At 42.3% G+C, this 27,033-nt stretch overlaps 1 protein-coding gene across 2 annotated transcripts in view; it reads left to right on the top strand.

Annotated features, from left to right (window-relative positions):
* The window catches only part of snx29 (sorting nexin 29), a 154,481-nt gene that overhangs the window by 27,507 nt on the left and 99,941 nt on the right, over positions 1-27,033 (top strand). For both annotated transcript variants that reach the window (XM_075458260.1, XM_075458259.1), the window contains one exon: positions 3,398-3,483. In XM_075458260.1, coding sequence (XP_075314375.1) covers positions 3,398-3,483 — 86 coding nt within the window. The remainder of the gene's footprint in view (positions 1-3,397; positions 3,484-27,033) is intronic.

The raw sequence follows: 27,033 nt of genomic DNA, 5'->3' as shown, positions 1-27,033 counted from the left end.
GACTAAATAGCATTAACAGACCAGCAAACTGCTTTTACAGAGGTGTTCACACTGAAAGATTCACACGAAAGATTAGTTCAAATCTAAAATATTTGATTAGCAATACCTGGTTGCCTCTGACACTTTTAATTCTTTGGAAGCTGTAAGGGTGGACTTTGAATTTTCGGGTTTGGTTTGTATTAGTCTAATTTTAGCACATGCTAATCATCGTATGATTTTTCTTTTTATATATATATATATATATATTTTTTTTTTTTGGGGGGGGGGGCTTTTGTGCCTTTAATGGATAGGAAAGTTCAGAGAGACAGGAAGCAGGGGGCAGAGAGAGGGAGAGGGGGAACGACACGCTGCACAGGGCCATCTGTGTGGGACTCGATGGCCCTGTGCTATAGCCTCTTGTACATGGGGCGCCTGCTCAACCCACTACGCCACAGACCACCCCTGTTTTATTATTTATTTCATTATTGTAAAAGTCTGTTGCTTACAGGCTTTTATTTTGTAAAATCTGTTGCTGTTTGCTGCGGAAGCGGAAAAGAAAGTAATCGGCGGATCCACCAAACATGGAGAAGGGTACGGAACTTTTACTCGGCCATTTTCATTTTGAAGTTCTTCCAGACGGCTGAGTCTACAGAACCAAAGTCATCTGTAAACGCTGCCAAGTTGAATTGTCTTATCACCATAGTAGTTCCAGTCTAAAATATCACTTCAAGGCAAAACACACAACTGATAGCAGCAAGTCTTTCAAGGAAACAGACAGTGGAGCAAGGCTTCTACATAAAAACTACATCAAAATGCTGATGTTAAAAGTGTGTTTGCACAACAAATGTTATGGCACTTTCATTTATATGGCAACACATTTAAAATAAAACTAAATGCTAAAAGCTATACACTACTTTTGAATTAATTTTTGGATTTTGCGTACGAATGCGATTAATCGTGATTAATTAGATTAAACATTTTAATCGTTGCCCAGCCCTAATATATATATAAATAAACAAAAATTAGGATGGGAGCAGATTTGATACTTTTAAAGGTTTAAAAACTTTCTGCTCTTAACGTACACATAGTTGTGTGTGTGCTCTGAAGTGTATCCCTACACACGATACACACAAAACTATATTTACTGGAGTAATATTAAAGAAAAAAAAAAAGAAGAAAAAAACATTTTAACCTGAGCTACAGCCGTCAAGGTCAGTTCAGTTGCATTTTGCCTGTCACCTACCTGCAGGTATACTCACTCATTGTTAGTAAAATGAGACGGTTTTGAATACCTGCGTATCTCCCTAAGCCTTCACTCAAATACACACGCAGACGCACGCACACATGTACGAGCTCTAATTCAATCAGGCTGAGAAAGCGTCTGGGCTGCTGCGGGTGGTGGTGATAACGGTGTCGACGGCTCCGCTGAGAGCTTGTCATGTGGATTCAGGAGGTCTCCTGCCAGGCGCCTCTTTTGTTGCTTGTGAAAGGGGTTTGATAAGCAGGGCACCAAAAAAAAAAATCAACCATGGAGAATGAGGGGTTGGGCGGGAGCGTGGGGGGGGGCGACAGCAGAGCAAGACAAAGACTGTTAAATTTAACTGCCAAGGGCATAAAGCCACACTGCAACTGTGATTGATTTCCTTCACAAAGTCGATGATGTTCAAGCGGTGTTGCCTCTCCGCTCCGGTTCTTTATCAGTGTCTCTGTGTCCGTGTCCTCATCCGCTGTCCAGCGCACACATTTACGTTTACACTTACAAGTGCTCTCCAAATGCATCTTAGAGATATTGAACATCCTTTTTTTTTTTCGGTTCTGCTCACATCAGAGGTTCAAATGCACCTGCTGCTTCTCATGAAAGAAACTTTAAACCAGACTTTCGTCGCATAGATTTTCTTTATTCTGCGCCCACACGAAGCTCCTTTCAGGCTGTTTTTTCTTCTTTTTTTTAATAGGTTGGTTCACTTATCTATTTATTAATTTCTTTCTTTTTTCTTCTTTTTTTTTCAACAAAGGAAGATGGAATAAAAAGAACGATACATTGTAGAAAGCCTCACGCATTAAAACGCACATTCAGCTCGGCAAAATAATAGGAAAAACATACTTCTTTCATGCGCATCTATCAAAGCCAAGCGATATAGTAAGACAGCAGAAACATCGTTAATTGACATTTCGGTTACGCCTTTAGTGTTGGTTCAGGTCCAACAGATTATGCCTCATTATCATCCTGCATCCACCGGAGACTGTGGGCGTCCTTTCCTGACACAATTTTTCAGGACATTAAACAACTTTTCTATGACGTACATCGATGATGTGTATGTTCGGGATACCGAGGGGAAAAGAGACCCAAGCTAAGCTCACTTTCCAAGATGATGGGAGTTTAATGCAGGACTGTTTACCATCAGTTTATAGATTACTGGACAGGATCATAGATCATACAAAGACAGGGAAGTGATTTCACCTCTGGTTTCTGTCATGCACCCGTGTCATTCTAGGCTGACGTACGAGTGGCAAAACATCCAATATGGCTTCTGCTGCTCGTCAAGGGATTGGGAGAGTAACGAGTTAATACCATCTAAATCGAAGGCTGCTCTCAACAGGGATGCTTGCCACGGACTGAAGAACGCTGGGATCATTTAGATCAACATCTGGGCAGAAATGGAATTCCTGATAGTTATATGTAGCACATTTCTGTTTTGGTGGGAAAAAAGTCAGAAGCCTCAAGTGAAGCCTCGGGCTCAGCTTTGCAGAGGAGCGCTCCAAAGACATTTAAAGACATTCGGTCAGGAATGTCGGAATGCTTTTCAGCTATTCTAAACTACCCCCGTCCGTAAGCATCCTGGTCCGAGCCCCGCCACCTGTTTGCTTCCTGCTTGGATTCACACGTAGAAGTTAACAATGTCTTTTCACGCTATTTTTGAATATTCCAAGATCTCAGTGCGTCCACACAGCTGCTCTTGATGATCTCAGTCTCCGCATTAGATTTCTGTGTGATCACCAAGTCACACTTCTGTGAATATAAATATATATATGTGTTTATATATGTGTGTGTGTGTGTGTGTCAGTCTGACCATCTGGATTAGGTTCCAAATGTTTTTATTTTCATCACTCCTCAAGTCACAAGATGTCACAATATTCACACCACCACCACCACCCCCACCACCTCCTCCTATCATAAAACACAGATGCCAAACTGCGTGTCCCTGGCTTGCTGCAACTGTCTGCAGTTGTTTGGCAGAAAATATTCCCTTTGCAAACATGGTCTTTATTGTAACCAAGTGGTTTTATTAGTAGTTTCATTTAGTCTGCAGTGAATTAAACGGATAAGAAACTGCCAGAAAAAGAAAAAGGCTTGGAAAGAATGCATTGCGTCTAAAGCTGCCAGTGATTTTAAGCTGGGTGTGTCTTATTTGTGCAGGGAGAATGAGGTCCTGAAGGTCCAGTTGAAGAAGTATGTGGGTGCGGTGCAGATGCTGAAGAGAGAGGGAAGCCAGGGCAATGACGGTAAGACACGGTCTCCTATCTGAAGATCCTATCTGAACCTTTTCTCCGCCCTCCAGATCAGTTCTGATTTGTTTCTCAGGGGATCCGATGAGTAACTTCAGTTTTTAGTGTGAAGATGTGTCAAACAGACGCAGCCTGTTTATTTCCTCTCTCTCTCTGCTTTGACACATCCTTTATTTCAGTCTTTTTTCTTTTTTTTTTTTCTTTTTTTTACATTTTTTTTTAGAAGATTTGACGACTTTGACTTTGGTTTCCCATTGCCAGAGGATGTAAGCGGTGCTCTGTGTAAAGACGTGCGAGATAAGCCCCCGCTGTTTTAAAAGGAAAATAAAATGAACACGGCAGATTACAGAGGGCCACATAATAGTTAATTTCATTTTGGGGGATAGAGGGGAGAGCGGTTATCGTTGACGCTTGAAGGGTTTATGTGTTTGTGAGGTTTTTGTGTGTTTTTTGCGAGATGGAGAGGTAATGAGATTTGTAGACCTTTGTCATATTAATGCGTTTATAATGATTATTTTTGTGTCTGTAAATTCTTCCAATAATGCAAAACTGTTGGCTTCTGACAATTATTTTTGAAAGAAACATTTTAGGCAAAAAAACATCAAAGAATTTCTGTTTTTGATAATAAAATAGCAGTTTCCATGCGACAGTGATGAAGCCGACAGACAGTCGGAGTGAAAGTAAGATTTTGACGATCAGTCCTCTTTTGGAATGGTGGAGGCCTGCATGCATTTGGGTGACGGACAGGCTGGACTGGAGTAACAGCCCTGAAGTGTGTGAGGTGGTGCACCGCTTTCTAAAGAAGCTAAAATCTTAAAATGTGTGCAACACTTTACTTGTGGTCTTCCACTGGTCTATTTTGCTTTGCTGTAGTTTGCTGAAGGGGCAGCATCAATGCCAGAGATACCACAAGGATCAGTGAATACATTAGGTGCTTATAGACCACTATTCGAGGAAATTTCTTTTATTTTTTTTGTGCTGAAAACTACAGCTAATCGTAGCAGACTGAGCTTTTCCAGCATGACGGAAACCTTCTATGACATAACTGTGCAGTAACTGATTAATCACTGGAACCTCCCGTTCCAAAAAACCTTGTAAAGTCCCTAAAATGTCAAAGACAGCGCAGGAGGGAATGAACAGTGAGTGAATGTCAGGGTTTGATGGGCCTAAATGCAATGGGGGAATTGCAGCATAATTTGGACTCATCTAACAACTGTTGGCTGTTAATATCTTCTCCAATCTGCTGTTTGAATGCAACCACAAAGTCTGCAAAGGAGCGTTGTTCTTTCAGGAGCTCTCGAGATTTCGCCACCCCTCGGAGATCCCCCAAAAACAGTTTGGTACCAAAGCGCTCATTTACAAAGCTGGTAACATCACTGGCCAGAACCTGGAGACGTGTGAGTCACCAAACAAACCTCTCTCCATCACAGACGAGTCATCCCACTCTCTCCGTGACCTGCTACAAAGACAGAGGAGCTCCCTTTCAAACAGTGATATATGCTTGAGGAAATCTTTTATACCTTTCTCTATTACACTAGACAACCCAGCACTGTAAATTTAACCTCCTTGACATACACATTGGTTTTGGAGGTTTCCACTGAGCGGTGAATTTGACTTAGAACAGCTGAAAGCATGTGCTCCCATTGGGCAGCGGCTTGGCAATTACAACGTAATGCATTCCCTGCTTTATCCTTTCATTTCAATCTGAAATTTTCATAGCTGATGCATCATGTGTAAAGAGTCATTTTACCCTTGACTTCCATGCAAATATATAAAATTTTGCAAAAAGGAGGCGTCGCCCCCTGCTGGCTGTCGGATACAGTGCAGGTTTAGACTGGCTGCTTCCTTCTTTTGAAACAGTCGAGGCGGATTTATACTTCAGCGTCCAGCCCGTACGCCGATCCCTCCATAAGGAACATACCAATCCCCCAGTTTACGCTGTGGCCTGACGTGCGCCAAGGAAAGCTAATTCCCTCATTTTAGAGCCTGCAATGTGACATATGAACGTTACTGCCACCTAGCGTCTTGGTTCTGTAACTGACACAACGTAGAAGAATAAATGCTCAAGATGGCAGCAGGCAGTTCAGCGGTCCCACAAAGAAGTATAAATCGGCCTCAGATTATACTCCAGCAGAGCTATGTGTGACACGTGCACCGCATTGCACCGCATTGCACCACACATACATATATACTCTATTTATTAAACGTAAACTTTATAGTGGTATTTAAACATTAACTACTTTGATACTCACAAATTTAGATTTTCATAATCATTAAAACTATGATGTGTATGTTCTTAACTACCACTTGTACTCCTCAGGGGTGTGTATATGTTTATATTAATGCATATCATATTTCACATATTAGACATATTGTCCCGCTTGTAACAAAAAGAAATAAAATCAATTATTCACAAAAGTTCAAAGGATAAGATGATATCAGGAGTGTTGTCAGGTCCAATTATCAAGCGAGCACACCGTGTGCAAGTTGGGCCCTCAACGGCATCATGTTTAAAACATCGCAACGGTTTCACATTTCATCTCTCTGGCTTCTGGCAATTACTGCGTTCAGACTGTCAAACAGGGGCTGCTCGGCCCCCCTGACACGGGAGAGCACGGCAGGCGGGAGCAGTGAGGAAAGGAAGTGACTGGAGAGGGAAATGGTGATTCCCTCACAAATGAAGAACGTGCCGTCTCTGAGCTCAACTCCACAGACGGTCTTTTGACAAATCGTTTTTTAAGTTTGTCGTCTGGCTTTTCTCTTGACTTTGGTGTTTACTCGAGTTTGTTTCTCTTGTGTGTTTTTTTTTGTTTCACCGCAGTCATTATCCCACTTGCATGTGTAGACTTTTCCTTCTCTCATGATTTTTTCCTTTTCTTTCACTTTTTCGCCCCTCCTTCTCGCCTCTCGTCTTTCCCTCTCTTTCCACCCGGGCTCCCCCTCGTCCCGACAGGCATAGTAATTCCCTCTCCTTGGCGGCGTCTAAATGATTTCATCCTCCCTTGCCCCTGTCTTCCGCTGCTAATGATGTGCCTCGTTCCATCATACTTTGATGTTGACTACCACTGTATGTGTGTGTGTGTGTGTGTTGGGAGTGGAGACGGCAGAGTAATGTGCGAGTGGTTTCGGGTGAGAAAAAAATCAAATGGGGGGTTGATTTGATACACAAGCACCCCTTTTTCACGTGCTGTCAGCATACTTTCCCCACGATCTGTGCGCCGCCTTTTTGAAACCCCTCTTGTCTAATGATAGTGCTGCAGATGTGATCTCTCGAATGCTCCTCAGGCGCTGTCAGAACTACTGACATCCCACAAAAGACGGGTTTCTTTCCCCACTGTTTCTGATAATTATTGTTTCCATGTATGAAAACATCTATCCCTGTTCATGTAGGGGATGCCCCCCCCCTCTCTACTTACACTTGCATAAGAGGCAGCAGTGCGGGTTCTTTTTATGAATGTGGACTGCAAATCATATCACATGCATTTTGCACATGTGCATATGCTGTTTAAGTGGAAAACAGGATTAGCATTGCTTGTTTGTTTCATTTTAGAGTTTGCACGTGCACAAGTGTTTTGATATGGAGCTGTGATTGTGTTTCTGTACATTTGTACGTGTGCCATTATGGGAAGCAATTAGCTTGAACCCCTGAAGACTTTTAAAGTAACAGTGACATTCATGTTTACTGTAAAGCAGCCTAAAACGGAGAGATGTCTCTCGGGATACTGATACTGATTTGCATGTTCTGATGCCATATGCACAGGCCCACTTTTACAGCTGCTGAAGATCTCGAACATCTTTGAAGGTTTGTGTTGGCTTAAATAATCTGCACAGGTTTTTCCAGCATAAATCCACCAAAAAAAACTTTGAATATGGACTTTACTTGCACAGATGATGCAGGGGGGAAATCTCTTTCAATAGTGTTCACATAAGCTGTCCCCAGTGCACTCAGCCTTTGACAATGAAAGCTAGTTTGTGCTTTGGTTGTAAGGCCTTTTTTGAGTGAGACACACAAATCTTAATTCTTTTACTCTGAGCTGTAGGTTTGCACCAAGTTTCATCATCTTGACTATGCCTCTTTCACTGGCTTGGATCTGATGCAGAACCAACCCCTGGAAACGTACCTGAACCCGACCTGCAAGACTATCTTTTCAAAGACGGAAAGACTTCAGAGGAAAGGCAAAGGGAGATGTGTTGGATGAACCTGCTTATGTGTGTATGAATTGAACGGGAGTTTTCTTTCTAAGTTCAGCCCATCTAGCCCAGATGTTTTTTGCCCATTCTGGCAAGCTCAGTGGGCTGGACAGCAGTTTTTATAGCAATCTTTAATTCAATTCAATTCAAAATTCAAAAATTCTTTATTTATCCCAGAGGGAAATTAAATGTTGATGTAGCTGAATTAAATCAAGGAGTTATTATAGATGCTGATGGCTGTGGGCAGGAATGATTTCCTGTAGCGGTCCGTTTTGCATCCAAACTGAAGAAGCCTTTGACTGAAGAGACTCTGTTTTCCGATAACAGTCTCATGGAGAGGATGTTCAGGGTTGTCCATAATTCTTTTGATTTTATGCAAAATCCTTCTTTGCATTATTGTCTCCAGAGGTTCCACAGTCGTCCCCAGAACAGAACCAGCCTTCCTTATCAGGTTGTTGAGTCTTTTTAGGTCCCTGGTTCTGATGCTGCTGCCCCAACAGATGACGCAAGAGGAAATGACACTCTCAACAACAGACTTGTAGAATATCTGCAACATCTTGTTGCAAACCTTGAAGGACCTTAGCTTCCTCAAGAAGTACAGTCTGCTCTGTCCTTTCTTGTAGATGGCTTCACTGTTGTGTCTCCAGTCCAGTCTGTTGTCCACATGAACACCAAGGTATTTATATTCCTCAACCACCTCCACTTCTTCTCCCATGATGGAAACAGGGTTTGATCTGACCCTGTTTCTCCTGAAATCTACAATCATCTCCTTTAAGACGTACCACATCATCTAATTTAGACTCTGATCTGGGTTTTGACAACACATTTAAATGCATCTCTTCGAACCACTCTTTATGTTGGTTTGGCATATTGCTTCTATCCAACTCTCAGATCTCTTGAAGACTGAAATAGGTTTTCCTCAAGAATGTGACTGCATTCAGCACAATCCATCATTCCTCCAATACTAACCGATTTATTTATTTATTATTTATTTCCCCCCAGGCCTTTCCCATAGCATGATGCTGCTACCACCATGCTTCACTGTGGAGAGAATGTTCTTTGGGGGATGATGGGTATTTTTCTTGATAGGCTTAAATTAAATTGCAGTCTAATCTGAGTATGAGATGAAACTAGTGTATTAATGCAGAGTGACAGCATCCTCCACCATATTAACACATTGACTACCAGCGGTTTTTACAGAATTATGTCGAAGAATCCCAGCGTTCTAAACCATTTTTTGACGTTTTTTGTACAGTCACAGCATATTATGTGATAGGGCCACTAAAACATGTTATGGTTCGTTTGAAAGCTGAGACTTTAAACTCTTTGTGGGTCAAAACTGCGTGTCTCTAGGTGCCGCCATTAGCGAGCTATCCTTAGCTAAACCAAGACGGGTATCCACCAAAATCAACAACAAACTGAGATATCGGCTTCCCTTTCCCTCCAAGCGTGATCGCAGCACGTTGCAAAGCTAAGCTAAGCTAACCTGTTCAGAAGACCGCCTCCTGACTTGTTGCGTGTCTTCTTCTCCTTCTTGTTGTTTGTTTATGTTACTTTACCGCCACCCTCTGTAAACCGACACGTGCGATTGGACAAAATGCGGAAATGCACAACAATCAGTGCAGCGTTATCAAAATTGTTCTTAAGTTGACGCAAAGCCATTGGTGTAATGATCAAAATGTCCAGATGATGACACCAGTTTTTGACTGCCATCTATGTCAGTTCTGTTCATCACATAATTACAAAAATCACACAGAATGTGCATTAGAATGTATAGATTCAGAATCCATAAAAAAAACGTATTTTTACGGTTTGGGAGCCAACGCATGGGCAGTAAAAACGTAGTTTTACGTGACTTGGGAGTCAATGTGTTAACTATGTGTGCTAGTCTGAGTTTGGGAGCTTGGATTTCATACGGTTTTGGCCAAACTAACATGTTTATGTGCATTTTAAAAGTCTGCCTTTTTGTTGCATCATGTGACCATGCCCACTGGCAGTAGGAAGCGTTCTGGTGGCGGCAGTATGTTGCCCTAGCTGAGGTGAGAAGTCAGCTGGTGCAATGATATGAAGTAGTGGTTGGAAATGAGGCCACTGAGTGGATTTACCCCCCCCCCCCCCCTTTTTTTTTTTTTTTTCCCCCAGAGAACTTGTATTGCCTCACTCTAAAGGCTGATTCTTACTCGGCGCGACCTCGCTCATACTAGCTGGTCGCAAATGGCGCAAACGGTCATGTGTCCCAAAATTCCGCCACGCCCCCCGTCGCAAGCTAGAAAATCCTTGCGCGGCGCAAGGGCGCGCACACAACTTTTTTTCTGACTACGCGCGCGCTCCACCGGAAACAGCTGACCAAGAAAAAGAAAAAATGAACACTGCAGAGACCGCGGTGACCGAGAGGATGCGCCTCTACAAACATCTGTACGACACGTCTATGAAGTTACACTGGGACAACGTTTGACAAAGTTCGTCTTGTTGCAAAGGACGAACATTCCACCTTCTCTTCTGTTTTTGCCGCAGCCGCTTAGCTCTGAGATACATATACAGTTCTACACCCAGAGTAAATTCATTCCGCATCAGATGTGCCAGCCTCTGCTGACGTGACACCACAGGTGGCATTGTGTATGCTTTCTTCGTATGCTTTTCAGCTTGTTTCCTCAACAGTGACGCTCGCTGGTCGCTGGTCTGAGAACTGCAAATGTGACGCATTCTCGGCACAAACTGCGCTTATGAGCTGAAGGAACTGTGAAGGGGCTGGCGCTTTCGATGACGTCATTAATGGTTCTCGAGCCAGAACAGTTGCGCGTTTGCGCCGAGTATGAATCAGCCTTAACGAGGAGCTCTTTGTCTCTCAGGTGTTAATTTTGAGAAGTGTTTCACTCCCTCAAGGGAATGCTTAATGGCTTGCTGACCAACTGCGGGATGACCGATGGCTCTACCTGGAGGATTTTCTCCCCAAGGGTGATGATCACCAAATCTAGGAAAATAGCTCTTAACTCCTCCCTCTCAGATGGTTGATTTCTCTCCACTCATCTGGTTGAAATTGGCCTGCGGTGCTGTATATATATATATATATATATATAAATAAAAAAAAAAAGAAGATTGGCCTGCCAGTGGCGGATAGGGATCAGGAGTTATTAACCTGTTGAGTGCTGGCTGGGCAGGCAGAGGACACCTGAGGAGATCAATAAAGGGTCAGGGGGCTGTTAGTCTAGTGGGATGAAATTCGCTCTCTTTCATTTTCTAGTTGAGGGCTTTGTGATGTTTTTTTGTTTTGTTTTTCTATTTCCTTTCATTTTTATCTCCTCAATCTATTATTCCATTACCCTAATGCTCTTTCACTTTTTGTAAAGAGAGCGCAAAAAAAAGAAGGCAATTTTGAAAAAAAAAATCGAATTTGCGGATTTAATCTGACAGTGGCCAGTTTCTGACTTTGACTTTCTTTTTTTCCGCTCTTACCTGCGTTTTCCTCCCCAGAATTAGACGTGAACATCAGCAGGCCTGCACTTTGACTCATCCTACATTTTTCCTCCGCGTACGTGTTTAGTTCGACCATAAATAAACCCTCTGCGGACAGCAGTTTATTCATCTGCAATAAGGAAATGGATTACACGGCCGTTTAAAACCCAATAAGCTTCCCTTGCTGAGCCTTGGTCTCTCCTGCTTCCCCTGACAGCTAGTGGCCTAATGAGTGAATGAGAGGCATTTGTCACTGCAGCCTGCCCTAATAGGAGTGTATAACTTATTCATTACACACATAGATCTGCGTTTATCGCCACGCCGTGTGCTCCACTTTGCCCTTGGCCTCGGGTGGTTTGGGATATGAGCTGTCAGGTGTGTGTGTGTGTGTGTGTGTGTGTGTGAGCCTGACTCGTGTGCGCCCAAAAGTGTGAGGGTGTGTTTTCATGGTGATTTAAAAACTGTTGTGTGCGTGTAGTGCTCCGTCTTAATGTGTCAACACGGAGGTGGATTTTCATTACTCGTTAACAAATGAGTGGCTGAGTGCGTTTGGGGTTTAATATGAGAAAAGGCGGCCGCGTTTGACAGAAGGGAGTCATAACAAAAGAAAAGTGTGTAGGTATGTGTTTTTTTTTTTTTGGGGGAACAAATGTGCATGCGTGCGCACATTTACACAATAAACAGTGTGTCTGTTTGAGTCTCATGTCCCCTTGAGTGAGTGTAAGCGAGGCGCAGTGTGTACGGACGCATGTGCGAGGCCCAAATTAAAAAAGCGCATTTGCGGCTGTGGGTGGTTATGAAAACTATTGTGACTGGTGTGTAACTGCTTTATGTTATGAAATTGTTTACATCCCAGTTGGCCGACTGTAAAAGAGCAAATAATGAGTCATTGTCTCTGTGAATTGAGCCTAATTGAGCCCACACGTTCAGCTGCGGCCTCAGTTCATATGAAGAGAAGCCAGGCAGCGGCTCCCATTGTTTTTTTGCCTTTCAGATCTTAATCCAACAGATTGGGCATGTTTACCAGCCCAAAGGTGTGAGGGACTTTCATTTATTCAGCAGAGGGTGGTCTGCTTGTGGGTGTACGTGACAATTAATCCAACAGACACTATTTATTTACCTGGCACAAAGGGGTGAAACCACATATTGTTCGTTACAGGTGGGGCCAGGTGGTCGGTGTGGATGGTGTGTATGTGTGAGCCCGCGCGTGGATTTCTTATCTCGTCATATCTTGCAGGCGATTCCATGTGGGCGCAGCAGGGGTGTGTGACAGATTTCATCACCTGGACGGATTGGTGTTAATGAACATTTTAATCACCTCGCCCAGTGCCAGAGCCTGCTGGGTGTCATCATCCGCCTTTCCTGGAGATAAATATGGAGAAGCGCGGCTGAGGAATGCGAGCACTCCTGTGGGGGGGGCACACAATCCCACGTGATCAGGACACCAAATCATAACATTTCTTTAAGCTTTCCTGCATTTTTCAGCAGTATTGGATAACCCAAATGCGGTTTGGTTGTTTCCTGTGAGCTGTTAGAAAAAAAAAAAAAAAGGCACAAAAGTAAACTAGAAAGCTGCAAGCAGCCTTAAAGGGATAATCCGGAGTAAAATGCACTTTAGATCAATTTACGGGATGTTGGGAGTACATACGTTGAGTTGACATCAAAATCATGTCATTCGGATGTGTTTTGAGAATTTCGATTTGACCGTTTTTAGCCAAAAGTCGTTAGCCTGGAAGTGGATGGGGCAAATCATGTCACCGCTACAAAACGCTATTTTTATACCTCTTCTACAGCTCCAAACAACATAACACTTACGTGGTAGTGAGTAGAGGGTCCCTAAAGCCAAACCGAAGTGTCCCGAGGTCTTCATGTGGTCGGATATAGAGTCCAGAATGAATTTAATCAAGCCAGTACCTTTCCGGAAATGTGTCTGCTACAGCTGCCGCTACAGACCGTGGTGAAGTTGGTTTGATATTGGTTTGATAAAAAAGACACCTTATTTCCTTATTGTAAATATCTGTCGAATATCCAATATCAACGTATGTACTCCCAACATCCCGTACATTGATCTAAAGTGCATTTTGCTCCGGATTATTCCTTTAAGCGGGACCGAGATGTGCGCACGTTGGGGCATGCGCTTGGCGTCGTAGTCGCGCAGCTCTGCCCACACGCACGATACCCTCTGCATATGTACGAGCACATAATAACCCCAATGCAGAGGGGTTTTTGAAAATTTCTAGGGGGCGCCACTGAGCCCTTTTGCTCTGCCCACATGCGATACCCTTTACATACGTAAGAGGTCGTCAGGGTGGACGTGTGCGCCAAGTTTGATGACTTTGCGATGATGATAAGGCTTTCAATTCACAAACGCCATCACACGATTTTCACCGCCTGGCCACGCCCACACCGTTCAGAGTTTGGAAAGGTTTATCCATGATTTTTCCTCCCCATGTCTTAAGAGTAACCTGGCTAAGTTTGAAGCCTGTAGCATTAAATCTGTAGGACAAGTTTGATCATATGCAAGGTGTGGAATCGGTCAAAAATGGCACGGAAACGCACTTTCCATCCAAAATGGCCGCCTTCCTGTGGACGTGGGACCATGGAGACTTTTTTTTTTTGCGTCTGGGCATGATGAATGAATGTACCGAATTTTGTCGTCCCATGAAACTAACCCCAATGCGGGGACCATTTTTAAGCATCGCAGGGGGCGCTACAGAGTCAATGAACGACTCCGAAAAATATAAAGTTTAGATTTTTTTCATGTTGTCGACTGGCAGGTGGTGCTTGCAAAAGAAGAAAGAAAGAAGAAACCTTACAGATACAATAGGCTCGGTCCCTAATTAAGACGATTTTCACTTGACAGCTTTATCATAAATACACTCTGCTAGTAAATCTCTGGTTCCAAACCTCCTCTTTAAATCTAATCAGTCATTAGATTTACAGTACATGTTAATTCTGCATCTCAGACACTGTTGAGGATGGAGATATATTAAGGCATGGCAGATACCTGCCTTGCTTTCCTTTGTGGTCTTTAGTCTTTCTTTGACTGTTGGAAGGATTGTGTTGTTTCTGCCAGTATTGTGTGGACATAGCTTTCACACACAACAAGGAGCTGGCCTGTACATGCGGAGCAGGTTCAGGCTCTGACAGTATGCTTCCATGTACAGCTTGAGAGGAATTAATGGATTAAATGAAGGACTGGGACTGTGTGAGAAAACATTCAAGGATTCATATGCGTTTGGAAGCTTGATTTGGTACGATACGGGCATTTTAAAAGTCCTATTTTGGTCGAATTAACCCACATTTTTTTTTTGGTTTTGTCTCATGTAAACGGACTTAGTGCCCGTAATGCACAAGAGGAAACGGGATCAAGCCACCAGCCTGGATAGGGGGGATCAGTGAGTGACCCCGCTCGAACTTCTGAGCCACAGCTTCCTTCACTGTGTGAGCTGCCACGCTACATAGAAAATCTGCCAATTTAAGGGGGTTTAATGTAATGAAAATGCAAACTTATCATTAATGTGGAAAAATGTGCAAAACAAAAACGAAATGTTGAATTAATCCCGCAGTGCATTTGGCACTTGATCACAACACCCACTTTGGGAATCCCTGCACTTAATACCCGAGGACACAACATGACATGTAATGATGATAGGGCTAGTTCCAGTGGGTAACCTTTATTTGTCTTTAATTCATTAGAATGCAGTATTGTATTCATATAGATATATATATACTTTGGTTAGTGTAAAAACGAAAAAGTATGCATTATTTATCTTTCCTCTGCAAAAATTTGAATGTAGATCCTAACAATAAACACGCAGGTGCACTCAAGGAGATCAACAGAAACGGCTTTTATGAACCTGCATTATCAGACACCATCAGACAGCCCGCTGTAATGCAGGTAGTTCGCCCTCTTGTTACGATGATGGCTCAGTTGAGTGTGATATTAAGTGGGGAAACTCTGTTCACACGATAACAAGTTTCAGGTTTTAACCCCCTTTGATTTCTTCAGTGGACGGCTGATTGTCATTCTGTAGGCATAATTGAGTCTTTGGCATTCCCCCCTGCTGTAAAAACTTTTAAATGTTCTTATCTTTACATTTAGCTAAAAAAAAAAAAGAAAAAGGAAAGAGATAATTTACTTGTTTAATCTATGATCTTACAGAGGCATTTTCAAGCTTCCAGGCGTCTGAGAGCAACTCAATTTCAGGTTGACGGTTCTAATATTTGTGCCGCTTCAATCCTCTTGAAGCTTTGCAGCGGAGTGAGGCTTGTGTTTCTGTAGCTGGATTAAGAGCAGAGCGAGAGTCTGCGAGTCTGACAGGGAAACGAGCCGGAAGCGCTCAGGTGATGCATCTGGAGATTCACCTCTCCTCTTGCCTTAAGGGTGTTTTTTAGATTCACTCGCATTAATGCACACATGCCTCCAGGCCATTGATGTGCTCTGGTACCTTCCAGCTTAAGTATCTCACCACTTCTCGAACCACATGGGTTTGTGTGTTTTGGGTTGAAAATGCTTCTAAACCAAGCAAACGTGCAACACATCCGCATAGTGCGTTCCTCTCTTCCATCTGCCTCCCGCCTCTATCTAAGTGAGGGATTTCTATGTGGTCCCGACTCACCTGCCTGCCCTCGAGCCAGTGCAGGGCCTGGTATTGTGTTAGCAGAGGCCAGGCTAACCTGTCATTTACCGCATGACCGCTCATGCTGATAACACGGCACAGACTCACTTTGGCACGCTGCCTGGCGGTTCGGGATAAACAGCCCGGGTATCGGTGGGTGGATGTTTGGTACAAAGGAGTGACAAGATGTCTGCTCGTTGTTCCGGACGTTGTTGTATTCGAACACATTTTCTGCCTCGGCAACCTGTAGGTCAGGCAGTGAAGTGGCAGGAAGGGGAGTTTGAGGGTGTTTGGCTGTAGAACTGTTTAAAGGAGGTGATTTTTAATTTCATGCCTGCGGCTGTTTTTTATTTTATTTTATTTTATTTTTTTTTTTTCCACACCTCTTCTCACACTTGTTGCAATGCACTTCAGGTGTGAGGTGGTGGCATAAAAGCATACTTTAGGGACAGGGATGTCAGTGGCTCGGCCCAACGGAGGGGGATTTTTAATCAGAGTTGATGAGTATCTTGAGACAGCCAACCTGTGTGGCGTCCCACACTCTGAGCTGATAATGAGCTTGTGGTGTCATGTCTCTGGTGCTCTCTCCCCTGTTCCGTTTGTAGCCTCGCGCTCTTGTGCAGCATTTACATTAAAAAGTTGTCATTATTGTCCATATTAAAAAATGGAAAAAGTTCCGTCCTGAGCTGCTCCGCATCAGAAGAAACGTTTTCTGTGCAGAATCTGAAAAATACACTGTTCAGTTTTCCGGATTCGGGTTTGAATACATTTGTTTGCCTTACTGTTGGTATTATTGATTTTCATCACTTCAGATGACTGACCTCAGTGTGTTTCTATCATGTTGAATGTTTTTTTTTTTTTCAGTTTGCTTTCCTCATTTTATGACGGCAGATGAAAAATATCAAAACATGCTTAGCAGCCAAGGACAAGCATTCAGAACGGCCTCGGCATTAACTCTGCTCTGAATGATATGCACAAAGTGACTGTACAGTGGGATCAATCCCTCACTGTCACTTTGGCAGATTGTGTCACGTTTTATCGCCTGATCAATGTAATTACTGGGCTGTCATAGCAATTGTCTCACTTCTTAGATAAATGGCTTTTGCTGTGCGATGTACTACATCTGCTTGTGCTTCCTCAATGCCAATCATCCCGTGTCCTCCTAATCTAGCAGACGTGCTCCTTATTCCACATGAGCTTACCCACCCTAACGAGAAGAGCAGAGTGGCAATGCAAATTTCAATTCAATTCAGTTTTATTTATATATAGCGCCAAATATAACAAATGTCACCTCAAGGCACTTAAATAGTATAGTCCAATTCAAGCCAATTTGAATTCAATTCATTGTAATCATAATTATTTTCCAAATAATCCAATTTCCTTTGAAGTCCAGTATTCTCAGTGAATATATTCCTGTACGATGTATGTTCCTCACATCTGAAATGGACTCCATCAGGCTGTAGTCGAATACTCTCTGCTGGATGTTTGACCCATGAATATGATCCTTCCAGGAATTGGGCCACACTCTTGAAGAGGATCTTTCAGACTAAAACACTGTCCTGAAAGGTTCAATAAATTTACATTTATTGTATTAGCCTGACTAAAACTGGAATTTTACGGTGCACCTAACCTTGCACGAATTGGTATTACGTGGATACAATGTTACAATGAATTGGACTGAATTGGTCAGCATCTAATTGGACTAGTGTTAGAACTGTTTGCTTGCTCTGTAAAGTACCCTCGGATTGTGTTGAATTTAATTCAGTGACGCTTTATTGATCCCAAAGAGGGAAATTATTTTGCAGTTCAAAGAATCAATAACCGATATCAATCAGGAAAGCAGATGACAGTTCAGTTCACCGTCAGTAAAAGTGACGGAGTTCATATTCACAGTTCACAAAAAGAAGTAGTTCACGTCAATTTCTCAATTCTTCCGACCTCCTCTGAATTCTTCTTCTAATGGATGTGAAATACTGGAACATGGACCCAACAGACATCTTAGCGGATGCATGCACATCTCTAAACTTATTATAACAACTATAAGGATACTCAAAATCAAACTGATTTAAAAAAAAAAAAAAAAATCAAATCAAAAAGACTAAACATGACATGTTTTTAGCGCATAGCCTATTTTATTTGATCACTTTTGCACACCCATGAAAGCCTATTAGCCAGGTGACAAACGCTTCATTGTCAAAATTAACAACTCACTGAAAGTGACTAAGTTTTATGCCGATTTACCTACTTTTATATGCAATATTTATGCCTGTGACTGGTGCAGAAATCATTGCAAACGGTGGCTTCCACCGAAGCTTGCACCCACAGGGAGTGAGGAGGCACTGTTCATTGTGACATGTTCACTCTTGGAAAAAATGTCAATTTTTTTGCCAAAAATGCAATTAGAAAGGGCTGCAGTCCTCACCATGAGGTGTGCGGAGTGCAGCCCTTATTTCTGGAACATTAGCATTCATTGAAAATATGAATGCCATTCATAAACATGCTCATTTGAACCCATTCCTGCACGATGCTAGTCCTTGTAAAAATTGTTTTACGTATGTAATTTTTGTTGTGGACAGGTGCTCTATGAATGCACTGAATCGAACCCAGTTATGAAGTTGGATAAAGCACAGTGTGTCTGATAATTTGTCTTTCAGGGTTTTGGATGTTCTCGCAACTCCTGCAGTGTTGATGGCCGCTGAACAAAGTCAGATCCCGCTTTCTGTAACTTTCTGTCCTTGTTTAAAACTGTGCTCTTCTAAAGTCTTAGATAAGCCCTCGGACTTGCTTCAAAAGACATTTTGGATAAAGAATGCAGCTAACAGATATTGCTTCCCACTGAGCAAAGCTACAAGCAATAGCAAGAATTTGGTAAGCTCTCTTCAGTGTTTGGGAAGTCTCGAAAAGCTGCATGTTTTGTCTTTTATTTAAGCCCATTCATATGTGATGGAAGTCTGTTCGCCCGGCCTGTAAGAACCTCCACTGTGCATGCTCTTCATGAGTTTAAGATTGAATGGTGAGTCGTCTTGTAATCCCAAAAATCTTGTTCTCTTTGATATTAAAAATTGATGATTTATTTATTTATTTTTCTGCTTTTGTGGCCGGTTTAGATCAAACTTATTTGAGAGCCCCCCCCCCCAGTCCCTGCAAAATGAAAGGGGGGATAATTATACAAAGGCTTTATAAACTGTTGGAATTAGTTTGCATAATGTCGGGAAGAGGGAACGTAATGCCAAAAAAATGAAAACTAATATCTTAATAATCCTCCTGGTCTCATCCAGTGTGATTTTCGGTGTGTGCAGAGGGATGAGCTTCTGTGCTTTGATCGGTGTGATTACAAGCAGGCAGTACAAGGACTGCAAAAGGTCAGCACTGTTGTGGCTTGACAAATCACTGCAACCCAGAGCTTTATGCTGTTGGAGAGGAGTTGTAGAGTAAATGCAACGAAAGGTGGCACAAAATAACTGCAGGGGTCCAAATTACTCTGCTCAGCAGCACATCTGTAATAATGATAATGGCAACGATCATTTAGTTTGGAGTGCCTTTCAAGGAACCCAAGGATTCGGCACCAAAATCATTTTCCTTCTCGAGTTTCAAAGTGGGTCTCCAAATATGTGGGAGTGATCTGTTTTGAGTGATATGTCTCGACTCGATGATGAGTTTTATTTTCCTTTTTTGGAGCACTGCTGGGATGTGCATATGAATATTTAGAGGCTTACACAGATAACTATCCACGCTTGTTGGGAGTCTTTTCATTGGAAACCCCATGGAGCCTTTGAGAAGCCGCAACAACTCTCTGCTGAATATGTGCCACCAGCAAACCAGCAAATCTCTATCACTTTATCGCTGCCTCATAGCACATTTCACTCCCTCCCCTCGCGCCGAATCACAAGTCGTGTGTGTGTGTGTGTGTGTGTTTGTGTTTGTTGAGAGTTGAGCTTGTTAATGTGCTATGTGATAACAGCCTAGCTCTATAAACAACTTAATCCTGCTTCTTATATGCTAAAGAGCATCACTTTCTGCTCTTTCAAAGGCCCCCGGACTTAAGAGGAGAGGTGGCGGTTCATTGTATTCATGTGCGAAAGATTTGTGGAATAGAGAAAGGAAAGTGACTGAGGGTTGCATGTGTTAGAAAAAAAAAAAAGTTAGGGAAGCGCAGACCGAGTTGAAAGTATCCATGAAGTGCTAGTAGATTATTTTTTGACAGCGTGCTAATCCCAACGTGCTTTAACTTTTTAGTTAGCGATGTAAATTTGAAGGTGAATGCTAGTTCCAGTTTTTGTCTGCTGGAAATGTTTTGTTTTTTTTCATCTCTGGCAGCCGTTCGGGCAGTTGAATGACTCTAGGGTGAAATATTGATTAAAAAGATGGTTAATAAAATGCTGTTCTCTTTTTGAACTGAAAAACAAGATCAGACGGCAGTCACAGTGTCTTTGGAGGTGTATGTTGCCTCATCCGAAAAAAAAGCAAAATTTACATTTCAGTTTGATTTTAAATGCAGTGTCACCATCTAAAGCAACAAAAAGGAGTCGCGCTACTGATGCTGACTTTGACAGTCTTATCAACCAGTTTGTCCAATGGAATTCAGTTGAAAACTCTCAGGATTTCTGGCTTGAGTGGATTATAAAGCCACAAGCCTTTTGGCTCAGACATGTTGTTCATACATCATTTTGGGTCTCTCTGATCTTTTTGCATCATTTCTGTGCCTTTTTCTTTTCTGTCCCATCTTGGTAGAGGGCTGAACGGTGGTGCGATGGTTCGAGCTGTCGCCTCACAGCAGGAGGGGTCCTGGTCGAAACTCGGCCGGGTTCTCTCCGGGTACTCCGGGTTCCTCACGGTTGTTTGTCTCTGCGTTGGCCCTGTGTTGGACTCATGACCCGTCCAAAGTGTCCCTTAAATCTCACCTGCTGGGATAGGTGAACGAATGAGATCCCAGTATGTGCTGAAGATCAGGTTATCTGCAGGAAACGCTATGTTTTGGTTCTGGGCAGCCACTCGTATGGGATTCATCCGAGCTGCTGTGATCAGTCCACAGATCTAAATGGATTCTGCATGTGAATGTGTTGGAGATGAATATAGTTGGTCTTTTGGCTCGTGTCTGATGGTGATCTTAGTTGAGAGGGAGCAGCTTTTGTCATGCTGTTCTTTTTTTAAAAAGGATTCCAGCACATTCTATAATCCAATACACCGTGTGATGCTGCAGCAGAATTTCAGGTTTTCAGAAAACATTGAGAGGAAAAAAAAAAAAGAAATCAAAAGTGTGTTGAATTAAATTTTGAAATCTGTCTTTTTTGCAGCAGCATCAAAGATGTATTAGGATGACAGGTTTATTGATGATTGCAGACAGGAGGGTACATGGTGAAGACAGCAGAGCTGAGAGGGCGAGCTGATCAGGTGAGGTGGGGATGATGGATGCTGCAGAGCTTTCGGTTGTCCAGCTCCTCACCACAAGGTTTTTTTTTGCATTTGCCAAACACAAGTGCAAAGAAAAGAAGTGGGGGGAGGTCTTCATTGGCCCTAGCTGTGCTGCTTCCTAATTTATTTTTTTCTCCTTTGGGATGGCACATGGACTTCACCTGTGTACGCAGGCAGCTGCCAAAGCTCGCACTCGGAATACTGAGGAAGTGGTTTGTGCGCCGTGCACCATATCAGGGGTTATCAGATTTTAATGTGCAAGCTAAGGAATGAATTAGATCCCAGCATGTGCTCATGTTATCGATGCCACCTCCAGGAAGAAATGAAAAGGAAAAGTTTTGGTTCTGGGCAGCCACTCATGTGTGATTCATCTCAGCTGCTGTGATCAGTCCACAGATCTAAATAGATTCTGCATGTGAATGTGATGGAGATAAACATAGTTTGTCTTTTGTCTTGTCTGATGGTGATCTTAATTGAGATGAGCAGCTTTTGAGATGGGGAGCTACGAGATCGACTTAATCCACAGTTTGTTATTAGCATGACAATTAAGTCCACATCATTTTTGGTCTTTTTTTAGAATTGAATTACAGTTTTTGTTGTCATCATTATCATCCTCTGTGGTGACATTCATATGAATGTAAATCGTTCTCATTTTCATAACTGCATTACATTGCATCGTCAACAGCAACATGCAAATGAGCAACTGGGTGATATAAGCATATTCAAATAATCTATAATCAATTATTCATTACACACTGCTTGCTCCACATAGAAAATACAGAGTGTTACCTTTTACTATGCTGTTTAGTATTACTCATTGGTCAGCGCAGACTCCAAATCACCCCCACCCACACATCACATCAAACAACATCAAACCTCAAAACAAGCAGGCCTGCAGCTCTACAATCTGAGGAACTCGCTGAGCGTCCTGCATCCACCTTCCGTGACCTCGACGGCTCTCCAGAGGTCTTGACCACAGAAGCAGCGTTGCACACTTAACTCTGGCAAAAATATGGCCGCTAAATCCATTTTTGGCTAACATTTCCAACAGCCAAATACACACCAAAAAAATTGATTCTCTCACAGATATTCCCACAGTCGTATTTCTCAGATTTTGGTAAAGCAGACCTAAACTTTATTCCACTTGGCACTGATGACAGTGATACGAATGAATTACATTACAGGAACTACAAAGTAATGGTCCCAGATAGTGAGGAGGATCCACGCATTCCTTCCCAAACATTTTCTGCTGCCTATCTGGGACCAGGTTGTTGGGGTAATAGTCTGAGTAGAGACCCCTCTCTCCCCAGCCACCTCTTCTAGATCTTCCAGGGGGACACTAATGTGTGTGTATCTTAGACTGGAACTACTACGGTGATAAGACAATTTAACTTGGCAGTGTTTACAGATGACTTTGGTTCTGTCGACTCCGCCGTCTGGAAGAACTTTTAAAAGGAAAATGGCCGAGTAAAAGTTCCGTACCCTTTTCCATGTTTGGTGGATCTGCCAATTACTTTCTTTTCTGCTTGCGCAGCAGACAGTGACAGACTTTTACAACATAAAAGCCTGTGAGTGACAGACTTTTACAATAATAAAATAAATGATAAAACAGGGGTGGTTCTAGTGGGTTGAGCAGGCGCCCCATGTACAAGAGTTTATAGTCCTCGCTGCAGCTGGCCCCGGTTCGAGTCCCGCATCGGACGGCCCTGTGCTGCTTGTTTTTCCCCCTCTCTCTGCCCCCTGCTTCCTGTCTCTCTGAACTTTCCTATCCATTAAAGGCACAAAAGCCCCCCCAAATTATTATTTTTTTAAAAATGAAAATTTCTTTTTTTAAAAATAAATTAAACCTGCGCGATAAAAAAAATGTATCGGCGTTAAATAATTAACGAGTTAACGCGATAATAACGAGTTAACTTGCCCAGCCCTATTAAAAACAAAAAGCAGGGACATTAAATGAGGCATTTTGTGTCGAAATGACTTGATCACAGCTTGGTTTGGACTGTAGTCACCAGCCTCTTTAACACATGCCTTCTCATGCTGGGACTGCTTGGCATATAGACTGGAGGTTAGAAAGTCAAATCAAATGCTTTGAAATATTATTTGGATATTATTAGTACAGTAAATGTTCACTGTTTGGGTTCATGAATGTGAACCACCGCGCCATCCTCTGCCACTGAGCAGTTCAGTTTGGAAACATTGTTGCTCGGATTGCTCATCACTGTCCTCATAATGACCATATTTCAACATTTCACATACGTGCAAATCCCATGGAATGTTTTTTCTCGGAATGAAGATGGAGAAAGAAAATTCTACAGTGTGATTAAGACAACTCAGCTGGAGAGATTCCATTTCATAAGAAAAGTTTTTTTTCTTTCCCTTCAGAGCATTTTTGGACTCCCTCGGTGAATCCCACTGTGCTGCAGCCAACTCAAAGTAATGCTTGTTTTGTAAAAGCCCTTTGGAGTCTGGATCAAAAGCATTTTCATAGCAGCTCAGTGTGTGATTGAAATGTTTAATACTGGCACCAAGCCTCATGTAACGCTGCTTTCTTCACTCAATCTCATTTCCTCCCCTATACATTTTATTCCCTGTTTTCTGGTTTGCTCTCATCCCTCACGTTATTTCCCATCCACGCTATCATCTTTTATTTTTCTTTTTTCTTTTTTTGCATTAATAATCCATGCAAATGCACAGTGGATGTGGAGAAATGAATAGGACCCTGTATGTGTATTTGATCATCTTAAAACCATTGACCATTCTTTGAAAGCAGCCGTTGCGGATGATATTGTGGAGCTGCTGGCATGACTGATCTGTGGCCTTTGAGGAAAGAATAGAGGTAGAAACACAAAAGTACACTTTGTTTTTTTTTTCTCTTTTGCTGCACTTTCATCTTCTGCACGTGTGAAAAGCTTCTGAAGTGCTTTTTTTTTTCTAAAGGTTTCCCCTCTTTGTGCAAATATGAATATGGAAAGAAAGATGAGGGTGTTTTGGGGGAAGCAGTTTACATCAGAGAAGTTGCACACTTCTTCCCGGAAGTTCACTGACTAATAATTGCTGTGTGTGTTTGTGTGTTTTGCATATGGCAGGGACCAGACAGGTAATCTGATGTGCCTCTGCGTTTCATAAATGTTGATCCTGATGCAGACCTTTTGCATCTCCATAGCAGCGGGGGCCATTATTTCCTGCATCTCTTCAGGGAAGTTGTGGTGATTAAAGGCCATCGAATAAACTTTGACAAGTTTTGGTGTCAGGCTTCATCAGTAACAGCACACTGAGCCTGTTTGTGGTTATGAATGAGTCAGGATCTTGACACTAACAAGGTGAATTGGACGAATTTACAAAAACAAAATGTACCATAGCGCAGTCGTTATCAAGAGCTACTGTACCGTATAAGTGAGGAGCAGGTGGTGTTGTTTGAAACTTGCCGTCATCTCCAGTGATTAGCTTAACTTCAGCGTGTAATAGCACTCTCATTTCCAGCGTAATTGGCTCCCATATTGATTAAATAACGAATGCAGGAAGTTCTTGAACTTGTATGGATAAGTTGAACGTCCTTGTATACTGGGGTTCACTTTAAATACCAGCTGTATGATTAAAGTGGAGATGCATATGCTTCCATATTTTTGCTATACTCCAATCAAAGTCATTGATTCTGTTTCACCGCTGTGCATTGGACCGACCAAAACTTGTAGGTAAGTTGCATCATGGTATGCATTTATTTTTAGTCCTGATAAATGATGAGATGATGATAGAATATCGTCTATCAATAAACCCTGTTGCAAAATATCCTGTGATGCACTCGTTCCACATTCGGTTCAAAATTGCATCATTTCTTAGGCCTGGGAGTCAGTGCAGACAGAGAAAGTGGCATCTCAGTCTTCTAAGCAAAGGTTTCTACAGATACAGGAATTCAGAAAAAACAAATGGAAAAAATAGTTTGAAGCCTTTAGTGTTTCCATTAGAAAGACACAGGCCCATCTCAATTTCTCCCCTCGGCCCTATTTCTCTGTTCAGCAGAAGTAAGGTGCCCCTTTACTTCTAGGGATCAAGGAATAGTGGTCGTATCACCTTTTTAGCTGGAGCTTTGAGGAACATTTGGATGTCTTTTTGCTTATAATGTCTCGCTTTGTCTCTGCTTTCTGTTTGTTCCTTATGTAAAGCGTCTTTGAGCATTCGGAAAATCTTTATATAGAACTTATATATTATTATTATTATTATTATTATAGATGACTGTTACTCCTTGATTTCTACAAGAATAGGGCCAGCCTACCTCTGCAAAACAGAGGGGTGGGACTGATTGGCAGGGCCAAGGGGGGAAATTTTAGAAAGTTTTAAAACAGATTTGCGTCTACTTTGATGTAAGTTAAGTAAGCTGCTTAGCATCAGTCCCTGCTATTATAGCGGTGTAAATATTGAGAGACAACCTTCCCGAATCAGAACCATGGACAGCGTTTTTAGCATCAAGATGCTCAAGAAAAGCAAGACAATTCTAGACCATGACCATGTTGGGAACAAGGGACCACACACCGTACTATGTAGATCAGTAGGTTTTGTTGGAGAAGAACTGATGATGGTCATGTATCTGTTCGGTCTCAGCCTGAGCTGCTTGCTCGTGTTAAAAAGTCCAGGTTAAAATTCACTGTTCTCAATATTTTCACAACGAAATGTAGTTCCCTTTTGATGGATTTGTGTTGTCAGTTATTTGTATAATTTTCAAGAGCCAAAGGAACACACTATCTCTCTGCATACGCTGAACACATACTTAGATTTCACTCTTGGACACTTTAATAAGAGCCAAACCTTTAATTCATCTGTGATCTGTCCAGGCTCTTATCTTTTGCCCGTAGATGGCAGTGTGTCCATGGCTTTCTAGCACGACGTCGGTGTGTCTGCCGGGCTGTAATGGTGTGAGGCGAGGCTGACAGACACCGACCGCTCCCCTTAATGTAGATTTACTGTAATGGCTTACAAGGAAATGAGATGTACACTGTTAAATAGTTTCGAAAGACATTCTGCTCTGCTCTGCTGTGGCCTGACCTCACTCTGTGAGCAAGCACAACTGCAGACAAGATCATTGATTTACCAAAGGCTTTGACTAATGATACTAGTTAAGGATCGGGAAGAAAGGACAATGGAAAAACTCTCTCTTCTTTATTCTCTGCTCCCTTGCCAAGCTGTAGGATGACGCGATCTGACCCTATTGATAAGGTCACAGTAGAAGAGGGATTGTGCATCAACAAGCAGTGCTGACACATGCTCATATGCTCTCACCCTGTCTGGTGTGAATGAGTCACCTCAATTCTCCACCACCTTCTCTTTTCTCCTTTTGCTGGGGTCGCTCCAATAAGACTGTCTTTTGGCGCTTAGGCTCATATGCAACCAGTGCTCTGCGTCATTCCACTCAGCCATAATGGATATGAACCAAGAGGAGTAAGATCAGCCTTGTAGGTGTTTTAATAGAGAGGTGTCACAGTCCTGTGTGGATGTGATCAGATGGCGTTGAAAACAACGATACAATAGTCATACATTTCCACATTCCAAAACATTACAGGATAATGCTTTAACATAACCGACTTCCTCTTGAATCTAAGTTATAGTTATATAAGAATAAGGATTTTTCCATTTATTTAAAGAATAGTTTTTTTTTTCAAAAGGAAATTGTGGCTGACCAGACAGTTGTATCAGTTCACTCAGCATGCAGAGGTTGGCTTCATTTCACATACATTTTACTGGGGAAATTCAGTATCGTGGAGGAAACATTATCAATAACATCAAATATTCATAACGGATTACAACCTGAGGCTTCTTGATTAAAAACCCTCTGACACCTGATGGTTTTCTGAAAGAAAAAAAAGAAAAATCTACCTGT

Source organism: Odontesthes bonariensis, chromosome 23 (genome assembly GCF_027942865.1).
Source record: "Odontesthes bonariensis isolate fOdoBon6 chromosome 23, fOdoBon6.hap1, whole genome shotgun sequence".
NCBI classification, from domain to species: domain Eukaryota; kingdom Metazoa; phylum Chordata; class Actinopteri; order Atheriniformes; family Atherinopsidae; genus Odontesthes; species Odontesthes bonariensis.
The sequence above is the reverse complement of the archived record's forward strand: the minus strand, read 5'-3'. Positions and strand labels throughout refer to the sequence as shown.